Source organism: Lineus longissimus, chromosome 5, assembly GCF_910592395.1.
Source record: "Lineus longissimus chromosome 5, tnLinLong1.2, whole genome shotgun sequence".
Lineage (NCBI taxonomy): Eukaryota > Metazoa > Nemertea > Pilidiophora > Heteronemertea > Lineidae > Lineus > Lineus longissimus.
The window spans coordinates 20,515,796-20,528,223 of NC_088312.1; the positions used below are offsets into that span (position 1 = coordinate 20,515,796).

A 12,428-nucleotide genomic window follows, 5' to 3' on the forward strand; every position below is an offset into this window, starting at 1 on the left:
AAAAAAAGCCGAGCCCGAACTTTACAAACTCAGGCGCACGATGGATGGACATAGGTACAACGACGGTAGATCGGCATGCTTTGTCGACAACATACTCTAGCAACACGGAAACTTTATCTTGAACACTCCCAACACTCATGCGCCCTAAGCTGGGAATCGGGCAAATCGACCTCTGCCACTGCCACCCCCAAAATGCCCAGACTTTGCAGCCCAGAGGGACTAGTTGGGCCGTCTGGAACCTGCATCTAGCACGAACTATTCGTCACCTGCACAGGACTGTCCATCTTTGACTGGGAACGCAGATGAATAATAAGTATTGTTTTCTAAAGAAATACATGTAACTTAATTCAACTTACTTTTTGAACATAATCAATCATGTTTATGATCCTTTTTTGTAATTTTTATATTAGGTTCTATGGATATGAGAGGAAATTAAATTCATGTAGTCTGCTTAATATCAATTCCAACAATAGCTCATATTCCATACATTGTAAACATAAAAGCCTCTTACAGTCAAAATTCAACCATTCGAATAAAGGAAGGGATTAAATAATCTTTTTTCTCTCTTTCAATAATTTGCTGACATTGGATATACGTTACAGGGATGTAAAGCAATCCTATCAAATAGAAGTTTAGCTTTTTTTGCCCAAAATCACGTTAATTGACAAGGAAGAGTCTAAATAGGGCATAAAACGGAACTATTTCATATAAATGCATGTAACTCGAAGTGGTGTACGGAAATCTGAGATTTCTTTACATAAGTATGTTAAAATCCCATCATAAATAAGTAACAGTCGATAAGCAGAAAAAAAGTATGTTGAATGAGCTTTACAAATTTTGTTCTAATTTATAGCGACTTCGATTCCTGTTGCCATTTTATTTTAAAGGTGCGTAATTCTTCCGAAGTAACCCGCTCTGTGGGACAGCCCCAATAGTTGTGACGTCAGACGGGTAAATGAATGCCCCGCTTTCGCGTGTTTGCACGTGTAGGCAAGGCGCATGTAATCGAACAAGCTTTAAGAGATGACAGGAATTGTGATAAACTCCCTGGCAGATTGCCATGCTGTCGCCAATGGCAAGCAACAATTACATTCCTCAAGGTTCATCTTAACGTAAAAAAAGAAAATGTAAGGAAACTCTAGAAATCTGACAATTGAAATTGCTCTTCATATTTGTGGATCTCGGCACCACAGTTTTTGTAAAATTTCGAAACTCGACTTTTTCTGGTTTCATTTATTTGGGTTCTTTTCTGCCGGAGCTTTTAGTGCGTAGGTGTGTGTGTTTTAGCTGATCCTCGTAATCATTGCCGGTGGTTGCTGAATATGCCCGGTGTAACATTTCCCGGGGAAACACGCTGAAACGGAAACACTGAAAACGTTATGTGACCGGGTTTTCAGACGATTCTGGTTGTCACTTGTAACGGGTCACGTGGTCACTTGTCATGAGAATGTTTGTTTTACATTGACTAAGGCTTGTTTGAAATGAGGGTGAAAAGTGACGGACGAAATGATAACCAGATGTCTTTGTGATCCCATCCTGAGGGAACGCACATTTTAGTGCCCAACAATAGCAACAAAACCGACAACAACATCAACGGAGGCAGCAACAGAAACAGCAACAACAGCAACAACAGGAACAGCAGCAACACCAGCAGCAACAACAACAACAACAAAAACAACGGCCTTTTAACTGCCTTTTTGCCATAAATAGTCTGCATCCTATTAAGAGCGATCGATTTAATGAATACATATGCATATCAAACACCAGTGATGCACCACGATGCTAAATTTACCAATCAAATATTGCACGAGTGCTCAGCTAAAGTGGTATAACTGCTGTTGGCCTTTATAGCCAATCGAAGTCGATAGCCAACATACGTTCATGACTTACAATAATAGAAACCTCACATTGATTCAACAAGCGGCGAGAACACCCTTGCAATTTACCATATAAATACGACACAGTGGCCAAATCATCACGTACCGTGTACAAAAAATCAATTATTAATCTCGCAGAAAGTGAATGAATGACGTACCTGAGATACAGGCTGCAACGCCGCCTGTCGGAGATCGTCCGCGATTTGGAGCGGAACATTCAGGGTTTGTCTTCTCAGATGCATACGGGGGTGGATTGAGTCATCATTTACGTTTAACTCTAGAGAGTCTTATATGAAAAGGGCGATTTTGATATTAACTTGGTTTATTTCACGGAAGGCGCGGTGCTGGTGATAAGTATACAATTGCGGCATGAGTACCTACGGAGTATGGTCTTTACTCGTTTTGGTGTTTATATACCTTTGTCTTGGAAGTTACACAGTTGCCGGTAGTAAGTACATATTCATTTATACTTTCACACTTTCTTGGTGTTGTAGATATTGTTGAAAGTGTTAACAATTCCGCTGTCACGACAGAAAATGGTTGGACACAATTTTTTACAACTTTGTTATTATTCTCTGCATGTTTTGTTTCTTCAAGATTTGAAATAAGTATGTGTGGGGGATAAATCAGAACTGATTTGACGAAAGTTTGTTTGTAACGTTTCGAATTACGTCGCGTAAGCAAGCGTTGAGGGTGAAATGTCTACACGAGGTCTATATTCGACGTAAAATCTGAACAGTATGCCTTTAATATCACTCCCATTATATAAAAAATCCTGGGATTTTCAATCTTTTTTTCTACTTTATACCACATTTTCTTCTAAATGTACTTCGTCGAATGTAAAGCCGTAACTACCGTAAAGTCGAGCTCGATACTAAGGAGCGACAGTTTTTAGATTCAACGTTTCCATTAAAGGAATCAATGTGCGATTACTTTTGCCTGTTTTCTTTAACTGTTATTATAAAGATTTTTTAGAAATATGAAAATCGTGAGTGAAATTACGTCGACTAGAGTTGAGTCTGTTTGGAACTTACATGTAGGAGAGGAATATTCTCGTATGGCTTCTGAATTTGTAATCGCCGATTTGGTATTTTAGGGTTTTAAGCCATAAAGCGAGGCTACCGATAGATCAGCAGTAATATTAGGGTAAGGGCTGGAGTGGGCATGATCATTTGAATCTCATTTACACATGTGTTTGGACAGACCTTATTCTGAAATCGTATGAGTTATGAAGGGAAAAAAACTCATTTCATGAAGTTTTTCATCAACAAAATTGTATATAATTGAGATTGTCACCAATTTGTCCAAACAAACCCTCCACAAGTTTAACTATAAAACGTTACTGAAAGTTTGAAACCAAATTGAAATAAACCTCAAAAAGATAATCCGTTATGATACCTGAACTTCGAAGCGTAATTGATCTCTTCTGATTGAATAACGAAACTTGTCAAATCTCGCATGTTGCCGTGCGAATCACGCTCTTTCCTGAGAAGCGCACTTTGTTACTTCGATATCGAAGAACCGCTATGAGTCTTCAGCTCTGTAAGGTGTTACAAGTGTTAGATTCCCATTGTCGGTCTTTGGACCAACATTAACATTACGTTTATATGCCCTTGACGGTTACAAAAGTCCAAGGAACACTTTAACAGCTTTAGCTTCTCGACGAACCGGCTTAGCTGCGAACGCTACAATCTTTACTGATTATGACAATAAAAATGATCGATGTCGCGTATCCGTAAACTTCCAGAATGGTAGCTGAACAAAAACCGGCCAAGAATTCCTCAGCGGATAAGGCATTTCCATAACGTTCCAGTTAGTTAATCCGATTTAATTTCTAAGTCAGTATTTTTCTCTTAACTGCAACCTTAGGAATCATTAAATCAAAATGTTTAAATCTCATTTGAAACATTTGAAAATGAGCAGTACGTTAGTGAAATGTGATATTAGTCCCTCGTCTGAATATCAGCAGTGCTTTGCTGAAACGTCATATAACATTAGTGCCTCGTTGCCTGGAAAGGCATGGCCACCGATGAAGTATTGGGGCGTCCTTGTAATCCTTAGAGGACAACACAGAAATCCTCAGTTAATCCTGTCTGGTTAATCTCATGCTCGTCCACTGTAGAGATTTCACTTCGAAATTTAGTTCCCAGACTTGTGTGGATGAATTACAGTTAGGGTTAACTACGCTTCATATACGTTTGTTTCCTTGGCATATTACTTAGTTTTATGTTTAAGTATCATGATGATATATCTGGTCAAGGACCCGACCAGTGATGCCTCGATTCTGGTACCTTAATTCCCATGCATCTGGACGCTGGCGTATCGAATTCCTGACTACGTTTTTCTAACCATCATGTCGAACCTCAAGGTCTGTGTTTGAGCCGATAAAGAGTACAAGATGTAACTACATAATATAATATTATATTATATAATTTTATTTCATGGACACTGATAGGAAAGATACATACAATTGTAATAAAATATAATTGAAAAAATTAAATAACAAATTAAAAACAAGCCTAAAAACCAGTGCCCATGCGGCACTACCCAAAGGTCAGAGACCTGCTCGCGGGTGTCCGCTAAAATAAAATTACAATACCAACATTTTAAAACAAAAACGAGAGTATTTTTAACCATATGTTTATAGACGACAGGTTGGACACCTGCAGCGGCTAACCCACGTGCACGCGTCCTCCGGGTCAAATATCTGTTGCAGCCTGTGTCCATATTCAGCCCTTAGCTCCTTTTTGAACCTGAACCATGAATGAGTATCTCCTCAACTTGTTGAAAATGGATTTATATCCGGCTTTTCAACTAACAGCCTTGCTTCAGTCAAGAAGACCTCGTTTACCATCGAGATTTAACTTGTGATATCACTCCAGGCAAGTACAATCAATTCGGTGCAGAATTAGTCTAATTTTATAATTCTTATTAGTCATTTAAAAGAAAAATAGCTTGACAATATGACAGCTCCTGGTAAAATTAGAAAATTGGGATGATGTTGTAGCCCATTGGCGACAACCAGGTGCAACATAACATCGTGATTTTTACATGTTGTTAGCTAATCAGCAAACACGATATTTTTCCAACAGTTGCATAATATGTGACAATCATTCTACTTTACCGCCAGCAGAAACAATCTAAACGACATGTAAGTAAAATTTAAACATTCATTTTTAAGTATTATGCTGGCAGTAGTGTTATGTACAAAGGGCAAACGCCATATCCACGTTTCGGAATTGCGGGTACCAAAGTATGAATGGTCAGTCTGCCAAATGTCATGCGTTTTGAACAAACCACCTTGATGATTTTCTCAGCATCATGCCTCTCCGGCTCCGCATAATAAAACACCTATATGAGCAGTGCGTACCTGAGCAAAAAATGCTTCCCCAACCGATACGTCGGGAACATCGTCCCGTAAATTGAATAAAGATAAAACTCGTATAGATTTCCATTACCCGCATAAGTACAAAACGAGGATGAAAGCGCAGACAATGTCACATCACAGGAGACGCGAATCTGAACCTAACGATATCAACGTCTAACCTTAGTCGAGGATAGATTAACTCTTGCCTTTTGGCAACCAAATGGCCTCACGTATTATATGGAAAGATGACAAGCGTTAAATTCGAAATCTTCATTTTGTCACCGTGACGAATCTAACTTTGTCGTTCCTGACTTTCTTAAATGGTATGATGTGAAACCTAAATTCAGTTCAGCCTGTCTCTCGACTACCTCTATAGAAAATGTATTTTTACAGTAAATTTCACTAGAAAATGACACTCCAATTTTTGTTGATTTCACCCAGAACAAGATGTTATATATCATCTAAAGTATATATCTAAAATGTCTACTTTGCAAGAATCGCAGATGATATTCAACAAGTATGACCAAGTACGAGGCATTTGAAGCGAAATACAGCCAACTTTTGTCAGCCTTTTTAGACTTATTTGCGTACATGACCATTTTCTCGTGAAATGATCCATAGCTAGCCAACGCCGTCGATGTGAGTAGCGAGTGAGACAAACCACCTGTCGTTGTGGTCAGTACGCCCCACTCCCCGTGTTAATCTGTCACCGTATGGGAAAAGTACAAATGTCAAGTTTCCGCTTGGTGAGAGCTATCCATGGATACTCACGAGAAGCTAGGATTGCCAATACGCAGTGTACGAATCAATTGCTTTACAATTCTACCCAGTATCACGTGTAAATACATTGAATTTACGATAAATGCGCAAGCCAAAAAGTCTTCATACATGTACTTCCAATTGTGTTGTGTTAATTTTCGCACCGGTGACCTACCTGAGTATTGGTGTACGATAACAAATTTATCATATGTGAATAAAAAAAAAACAACACAAAGCACCTTCTTTTCCCAATGGTAGGCTATAACCGTTATCTTGTCTCGTATATTGTCGCATAGCCTTATTAGGCGTCTTCTTTGCCTCAGTGACACATTGATGCACGGACTTTGGTGTATGATAACAACTTTACATTGTGAATAAAAACCAGAATGACAGATACAAAGTAATTTTGACGTGATTTGGTCTTCAGTATCCGATGTATAGTAAAGGTCACGTCTATGACAGTGAGGACAATTAGAAATTCAAGGCTTTGATGGTTGATCGGCGCTATAGGGCCATACTGTTAAATTCTCCTGTGGCCGACCATTCTTCCTTCATCAGTTGGTTCAGTGTAAAGTTACTTATTTCTGGCGAGAGGCTGTGTCGTGATTTTCTTTATTTAGACCAAGCAAAGACCGTCATGAGACCAAAGGTTCATTAAACTCACAGATGAAAAGATGTTAGTTCTTTTTAGACTGACAACTATGTAAACTTTCTGAGATGACGGTGATTGACCCACTACTCCAGTGAAATGAACTCTGCCAATCGGTTGGTACGAGAATATTGTATTTATCCTTCATGACGCAAAGTGAAAGTCGTATCATGTATTGTCCCAAACTGGCTGAGAATTTCGTGAACCTATACACCTTTCCAGAAATGGGGCGCTGAGTGTCCGAAATAGTGATGTCATAAGGGGAAACTGGGTCTTATGGTGGAGGGACAAAGGAGATAGTCATGGTTGACCAACACGCTTGAATGCCTTTGATGACAGACAAGGGGGAAAAAGTTAGTTCCAATGCAAGCCACCAATTTCGGGAAGCATGTACATGTATACTGGCTTGGCAATTCGTTAGAAAGGGTTCTCAATGAGTGTATTCTCTCTGGGTAATTCAATTGCTGCATTTGTCAATTCTGTTTGGGAGGGGTATATCTTTTAAATTGCATTTTGTCATTGTCTTCAAAAGGTTACAATGGAAATCTAACGAGGAAGACATTGAAATAAGAACATCAAGGCTAATGTACTGAATGATGTGAACGTCGTCATAATTTCATTGATCATTTCAAGAATAGAACATGACGACGTAAAAAAAATAAAGAAAAACAGAAAGGATACTTTCAGCTGCTGAATCACATTGATCATGGAAAGTTTCCCTATCAATTGGAGACCAACATCGGTATGCCTGAGTTTCGGAGCAACGTGGGGCTTATCGCTTTGTGGTCCGAGCACGGACAGCCAAGTAGCCCTCGTTAAGAATACTCATATCACACGGTTGTTCTTATTCAAATTGGTCCCAGTGTGTCTCTCCCAATTGAAGGTGGTTTGGAGGTTCTCAAATGGATTTCCGTTTGTAGTAGGTCGATAGTGTTTCACGTGGGCTGTGAATTCCTTTCTTGGCAACGGCATTGGCAGGTACTCGAATAGGATTCCCAAGGCATGTTTGGCCCTGAGCTTTCCATGAGCCCAAATCTCATTCCTTTCCTCGGGAGGGGCTGAATTTCAAGTTGTAGCGTTTGATGCTAACAATATCTGTCTTCTTTGGAGTGCTGCGGATGCACCTGATAGCAAAGATTTGGAATAACCTACTAAATCAGAAAACCATCACGAATCAGACAAGAAGTATCGCTCCACTAATTTCATTGAAATTTTTTTTCTGGCTTCAGTCTACTGGGTAATCTCCTCTATCTTATTGCACCATCAAGCGCGTATTGATCGGTTTCCCGGAACACCTTCCCCTAAGGTCGCCCTGTTAATCAAGTGAGTCTGTTAGCTAAATGAAGTGTCTTCATTATTTTTTAACGTGGTGGAACGGTACGCGTGTCTGTTGGATAGAAAACGCCAACACTCTGCCGATACTGGAAGTGACTGGTGTTACGAAACAGACGACTTTGTAATGCCCACTCACTCCTTAGGTCTGCTGATAAACATATATATGGAACTATTATTTCTTTATAAATGCAATGTCTATCGACTTCTCAGACTGACAGTGATAAGCCAATATTTCTACTTTGAGGCAAAATCTTCACAAAAGGATTTTATTCATTACCTCCATTAGACGATCAAACGCCCCTATTTTTCTTCCAATTTGAAGTTTGGAGACAAATAATATCTCATATCATTCATTATAAGTTACATCATAGAGATCGTGGCCTCTGATTACGTGATTTTTAAATTTGACAAAGACAAGGTAGAGTACAACATGTACATTGACTCCTGTTTGGGCGAACATCGAACGCGCAACCCTTTTTCTAGCCGCAACGGGAATCGAGATGGAAGAAATATGGGTTACACACACTCACGTCACATCTTTCCGGTGACACCACCATAGACCTTTTTTACTTCGCTTGTTCTAAGCCGTTAGTACGGGTTCGAAATCTGCCTAATGTTGCCAATGCCTCGATGAGATGCCGAAGATGAGGCAGTCGCGACAAAGCTTACCAGAGATCCAAAGTAACCTTAAGAAGGATAACGAGGCCTTGGATATTTTTTGACGCGGCTTGTCATTGTCGCTTGCGCTGAATAAAAAAATAAGCCGCAAACTGTGATTTTTGATATGTGGTATGACACTTTAGGGTAAAAAAACGAAATATGACGAAAACGTCCAACTAAACAACTTCGTATTATGTGTGTTAGGTGATAGCCAACCTTGTCTGAATAGATAGATTATGTGTTGCTAACCTGACTGCCGCAGTCCAACGTAGGCTTAGTCGGGATATTATACCGCGCTGCCTCAGATAGCGCGCATCAGTGGCAAGTCCCTGGAGACAAGGAAACCCAACCTGGCTTCCGGACATTTTTGTCGGCAATGATATTTCACTTTTAGAAGGGGACCTAGTTTCTTAAGACAACTGACGTCACTGATTTAGCGTTAACTTGCCTTGGCGTTATCTCCTTCAGTTAAGCTCATTATACTTAACGCCAAGTTAAAGTTAGTGATTTAGAACTTGTTCTGAACACTCGGTGTAGAAGTAGAAAATGTCCCGCTGGAAAAAGTCCGACCGTATCATATTCTGACGGATTATATGATAGATTGTTCTATAGAGGCCACGACTGTTAATACCTAAAGTTAAAAGCGCATCATAGAATCCTTTATTCACCAGACATTCTATCCCAGGACATTTAAATTCTTACAGCAGGCTAAGGGTAGGCGAACGACAATAATCACAATTCATTAGTTATTGTACTAATGTTTAACGAAATAGTCAATATGACCACAAACAGGTTTGCTCAGCTCTCCAACTACTGTACAGCGGCTCTGAATATCAAAGTCAATACATGTTGTGATATAGATAGTCAATAGGACAGTTTAACTCGTGTGCTATACTGGTAATTAGAAGTAGCCATCACGATATCCAATGATTGGTCATAATCGGTTCTTCAACCTTTGAAATGTGATATCAATCAGCCAACGCATTTTTCTACTGTAATCACAAAGTTAAAATCAATTGAGAAAACAATGTACGGTGTAGGTTGCAGGGCTATTAATAATTGAACACTAGGCTAGTTTGATTAATGTACCGATTCCCTTTGATGATATCAAATGAAAGTTGCTATCGATGCAGAATTTTTCTGAGATGAAAAGTTGACTTTTTATTTTCCGTTCCGGACGGAACAACACTTTTGTGTATGAGCCATTTCGCAATTGATGAAAGCTTAGAAGAAGTTGAGCAAGGGCACGAGTTGCAGCCCTATAACAGGGGCCGGCCAGGATGTTTTCTACTGTGTATCACAGTCGTGTACATTTGAAACTGATTGTGTATGCATTGAACAACATGTCATCCTTAATAAGCGTACACCAGTGATTGCCATTGATTGACCAATAAATTAGTTCGATATTGCATTTCAATGAGCCACCAAAGGTTGTCACAATGGCGCAATCGATTCGGAAAACAGATAATTGGAATATAACCGTTGACGTACCTTCGTGCTGTAACTGTTAATGACTTTTGACACTTATAGAAACATATCAATGGGCACGTTATGTCATATTGATAGTTAATAGTTTTAGACTCCTTAGTGGCCCTGGAAGTAGATTTCTTGATGACGTCGTTCCCTGCCAACGCAGGCCACAATTACTAGTACTCCAAGATTCTTTGAGCCACAGGCGAGTGAAGGACCAGATTCATCTGATCAGTCCCTAGTTAATTGATACACAGGGCCTCAATGCATAGTAAGTTAGGTCAAAGGTTATGGTGTGGTGTACCGATCCCTCGCCTGGTGGTTAAGGCGACCGCCTCGTGAACGGCAAGTCAACGATACGAGCCCCGTTGATTACGCGCCATCTACTTAAATATGGAGTAAAAGTGCCTTCATGCCAGGCTTGGGGCTAGATATAGGAGTTTGGAAGCAAAAAGTGTCTCATTAGCCAATACTATCTGCCCCTGTCTTAATAAGGGTTGACACTAAACAAACACATTTATAGTGTCGAGGAGGATTTTGATTGTCCGTCCTGAAGTGACGGACAACCGGATCCACGTAATACCCGTCGCTGCTCTATGCTTGATGCAATGGCCTAAAAGTGTGCTAAATTAATTTGCTTTCTGCAGTCAGGTCATCACTATTGGCTCCCTGCTCGCCGTCATTAGTAGAAACAAGCAAGCTTTTATTTTTGGGTGATAAACGACGTTTTGATGGAGTCTGACAAAGTAACAAAGAATTGCCAGTGTTCAGATGGGGAAACCATGAGTAATACCTAGTTGTTGGACCTATATTCCACCTTGGTTACGTAATCAACATTTTGTTGAAAAATTACGGCAAAAAAACCCTTGGGATTCCTTAATGTTCTTTGTTTCTAGTACATACACGGTCTCCAATCAAAGACAACATTGCTTGATTCCTACGCGTTATACATGAGCGATATCGCGAACGAATAAATAATTTGTCTTCGATCGGACGCCGTGGTGGACATATGGCCTTTTTAAATACCGCGTGTAGATTTCAGCCATACAACAGGCTTGGGTGCAATTTCAACGAAATATCATAAATCGCCTTTGCCGTACTATCAATGTTGACACTAGCAAAATGCCTCATGTAGTCATTATCAACCGCTTATCGTTTCCCTTTGATGATTGCTCGATATCCGTAAAATACCAATAATGAGCCTTCTCGATTAAGTCATGTCAGGGAGATCGATACATGAACGCATCAAATGACTCGGATCCTTCCGGTAGTTATCTATTGGTCTACGTGAAAGGAAACCGCGTCTATCGTTGGAGGAATACGCGATGATGGTGAAAAAAACATCTGTGACCAACTCTGACCTGGTCGATCTCTGGTCCAGTAGAGGTCACCGGGATATCGCCCACTGCAAGTATTGCACTCGGTTTGTAAATGGTTCTTTAGTAGATTTCGGTTTGGATGCCGGGAAAAACCCAAGGTTGTGTTTATGGATGAACCAGCGTGGCTCTTCACAACAATTTTGAGGTTCAATGTTGGATGAACTAATATGGTGGCAAGTACAGATCAAATAAAGATCCCGCGTCGTTGGACAGTAGCCTATTCATGCTTCCCGAAATTGGTGGCTTGCATTGGAACTAACTTTTTCCCCTTGTCCGTCATTAAAGGCATTCAAGTGTTGGTCAACCATGACTATCTCCCTTGTCCCTCCACCATAAGGCCTAATTCCCCCTATGACATCACTATTTCGGACACTCAGCGCCCCATTTCTGGAAAGGTGTATAGTGGACTCCATACCTCCCACATAAATACAATAAGGTTATACAACGCCGGTAATACAGAGAGTGACACAGATACGACCGATGCGAACAATGAACTTTGTTGATGGAGCGTGTTCAATGGCCAAATGAGACAGCAGTAATCCTTCTTTCAGGCGATAAGGTAACGTGATCGGATCTAGAGGAGGATTTCTGAGAACTTTGAGAGCATCCGAGTCATTTTAAAAATGCTTTCTCATTTTGTAGTAATTTACCTGACAATGTGTCTAAATAAAGCTCATTGTTGCGGAGTGGTTATCGGAAGATTCTAACACTTTTGTTCCTAATCCGTTTACCTATAATCTCATTGACGATATGTGATCAGAATGACATGTATACCAGCCGCGTTGTTGTGTAATTTTGAATACCGGATAACCGATCGGGCTACACGTAGTTGTCCCAAGGCGGCGAGGGAGAACAGCGCCTCGGTGGAATCAAGACTTAATTGCGTGCAGCTAAAGGTGTTATACGATGGAGCTAAATGACGTAATGAACAT

General features: G+C 40.2%; 1 protein-coding gene across 2 annotated transcripts in view; it reads left to right on the top strand.

Moving 5' to 3' along the window:
* Window positions 1-2,063: 2,063 nt before the first annotated feature.
* Window positions 2,064-12,428, top strand: part of LOC135488412 (uncharacterized) — a 93,794-nt gene continuing 83,429 nt past the window's right edge. The window contains exon 1 of one of the 2 annotated variants that reach the window (XM_064773017.1): window positions 2,064-2,325. In XM_064773017.1, the coding sequence (XP_064629087.1) occupies window positions 2,247-2,325 (79 nt within the window). In that variant the 5' untranslated portion in view covers window positions 2,064-2,246. The remainder of the gene's footprint in view (window positions 2,326-12,428) is intronic. The other variant, XM_064773018.1, reaches the window with a different exon arrangement.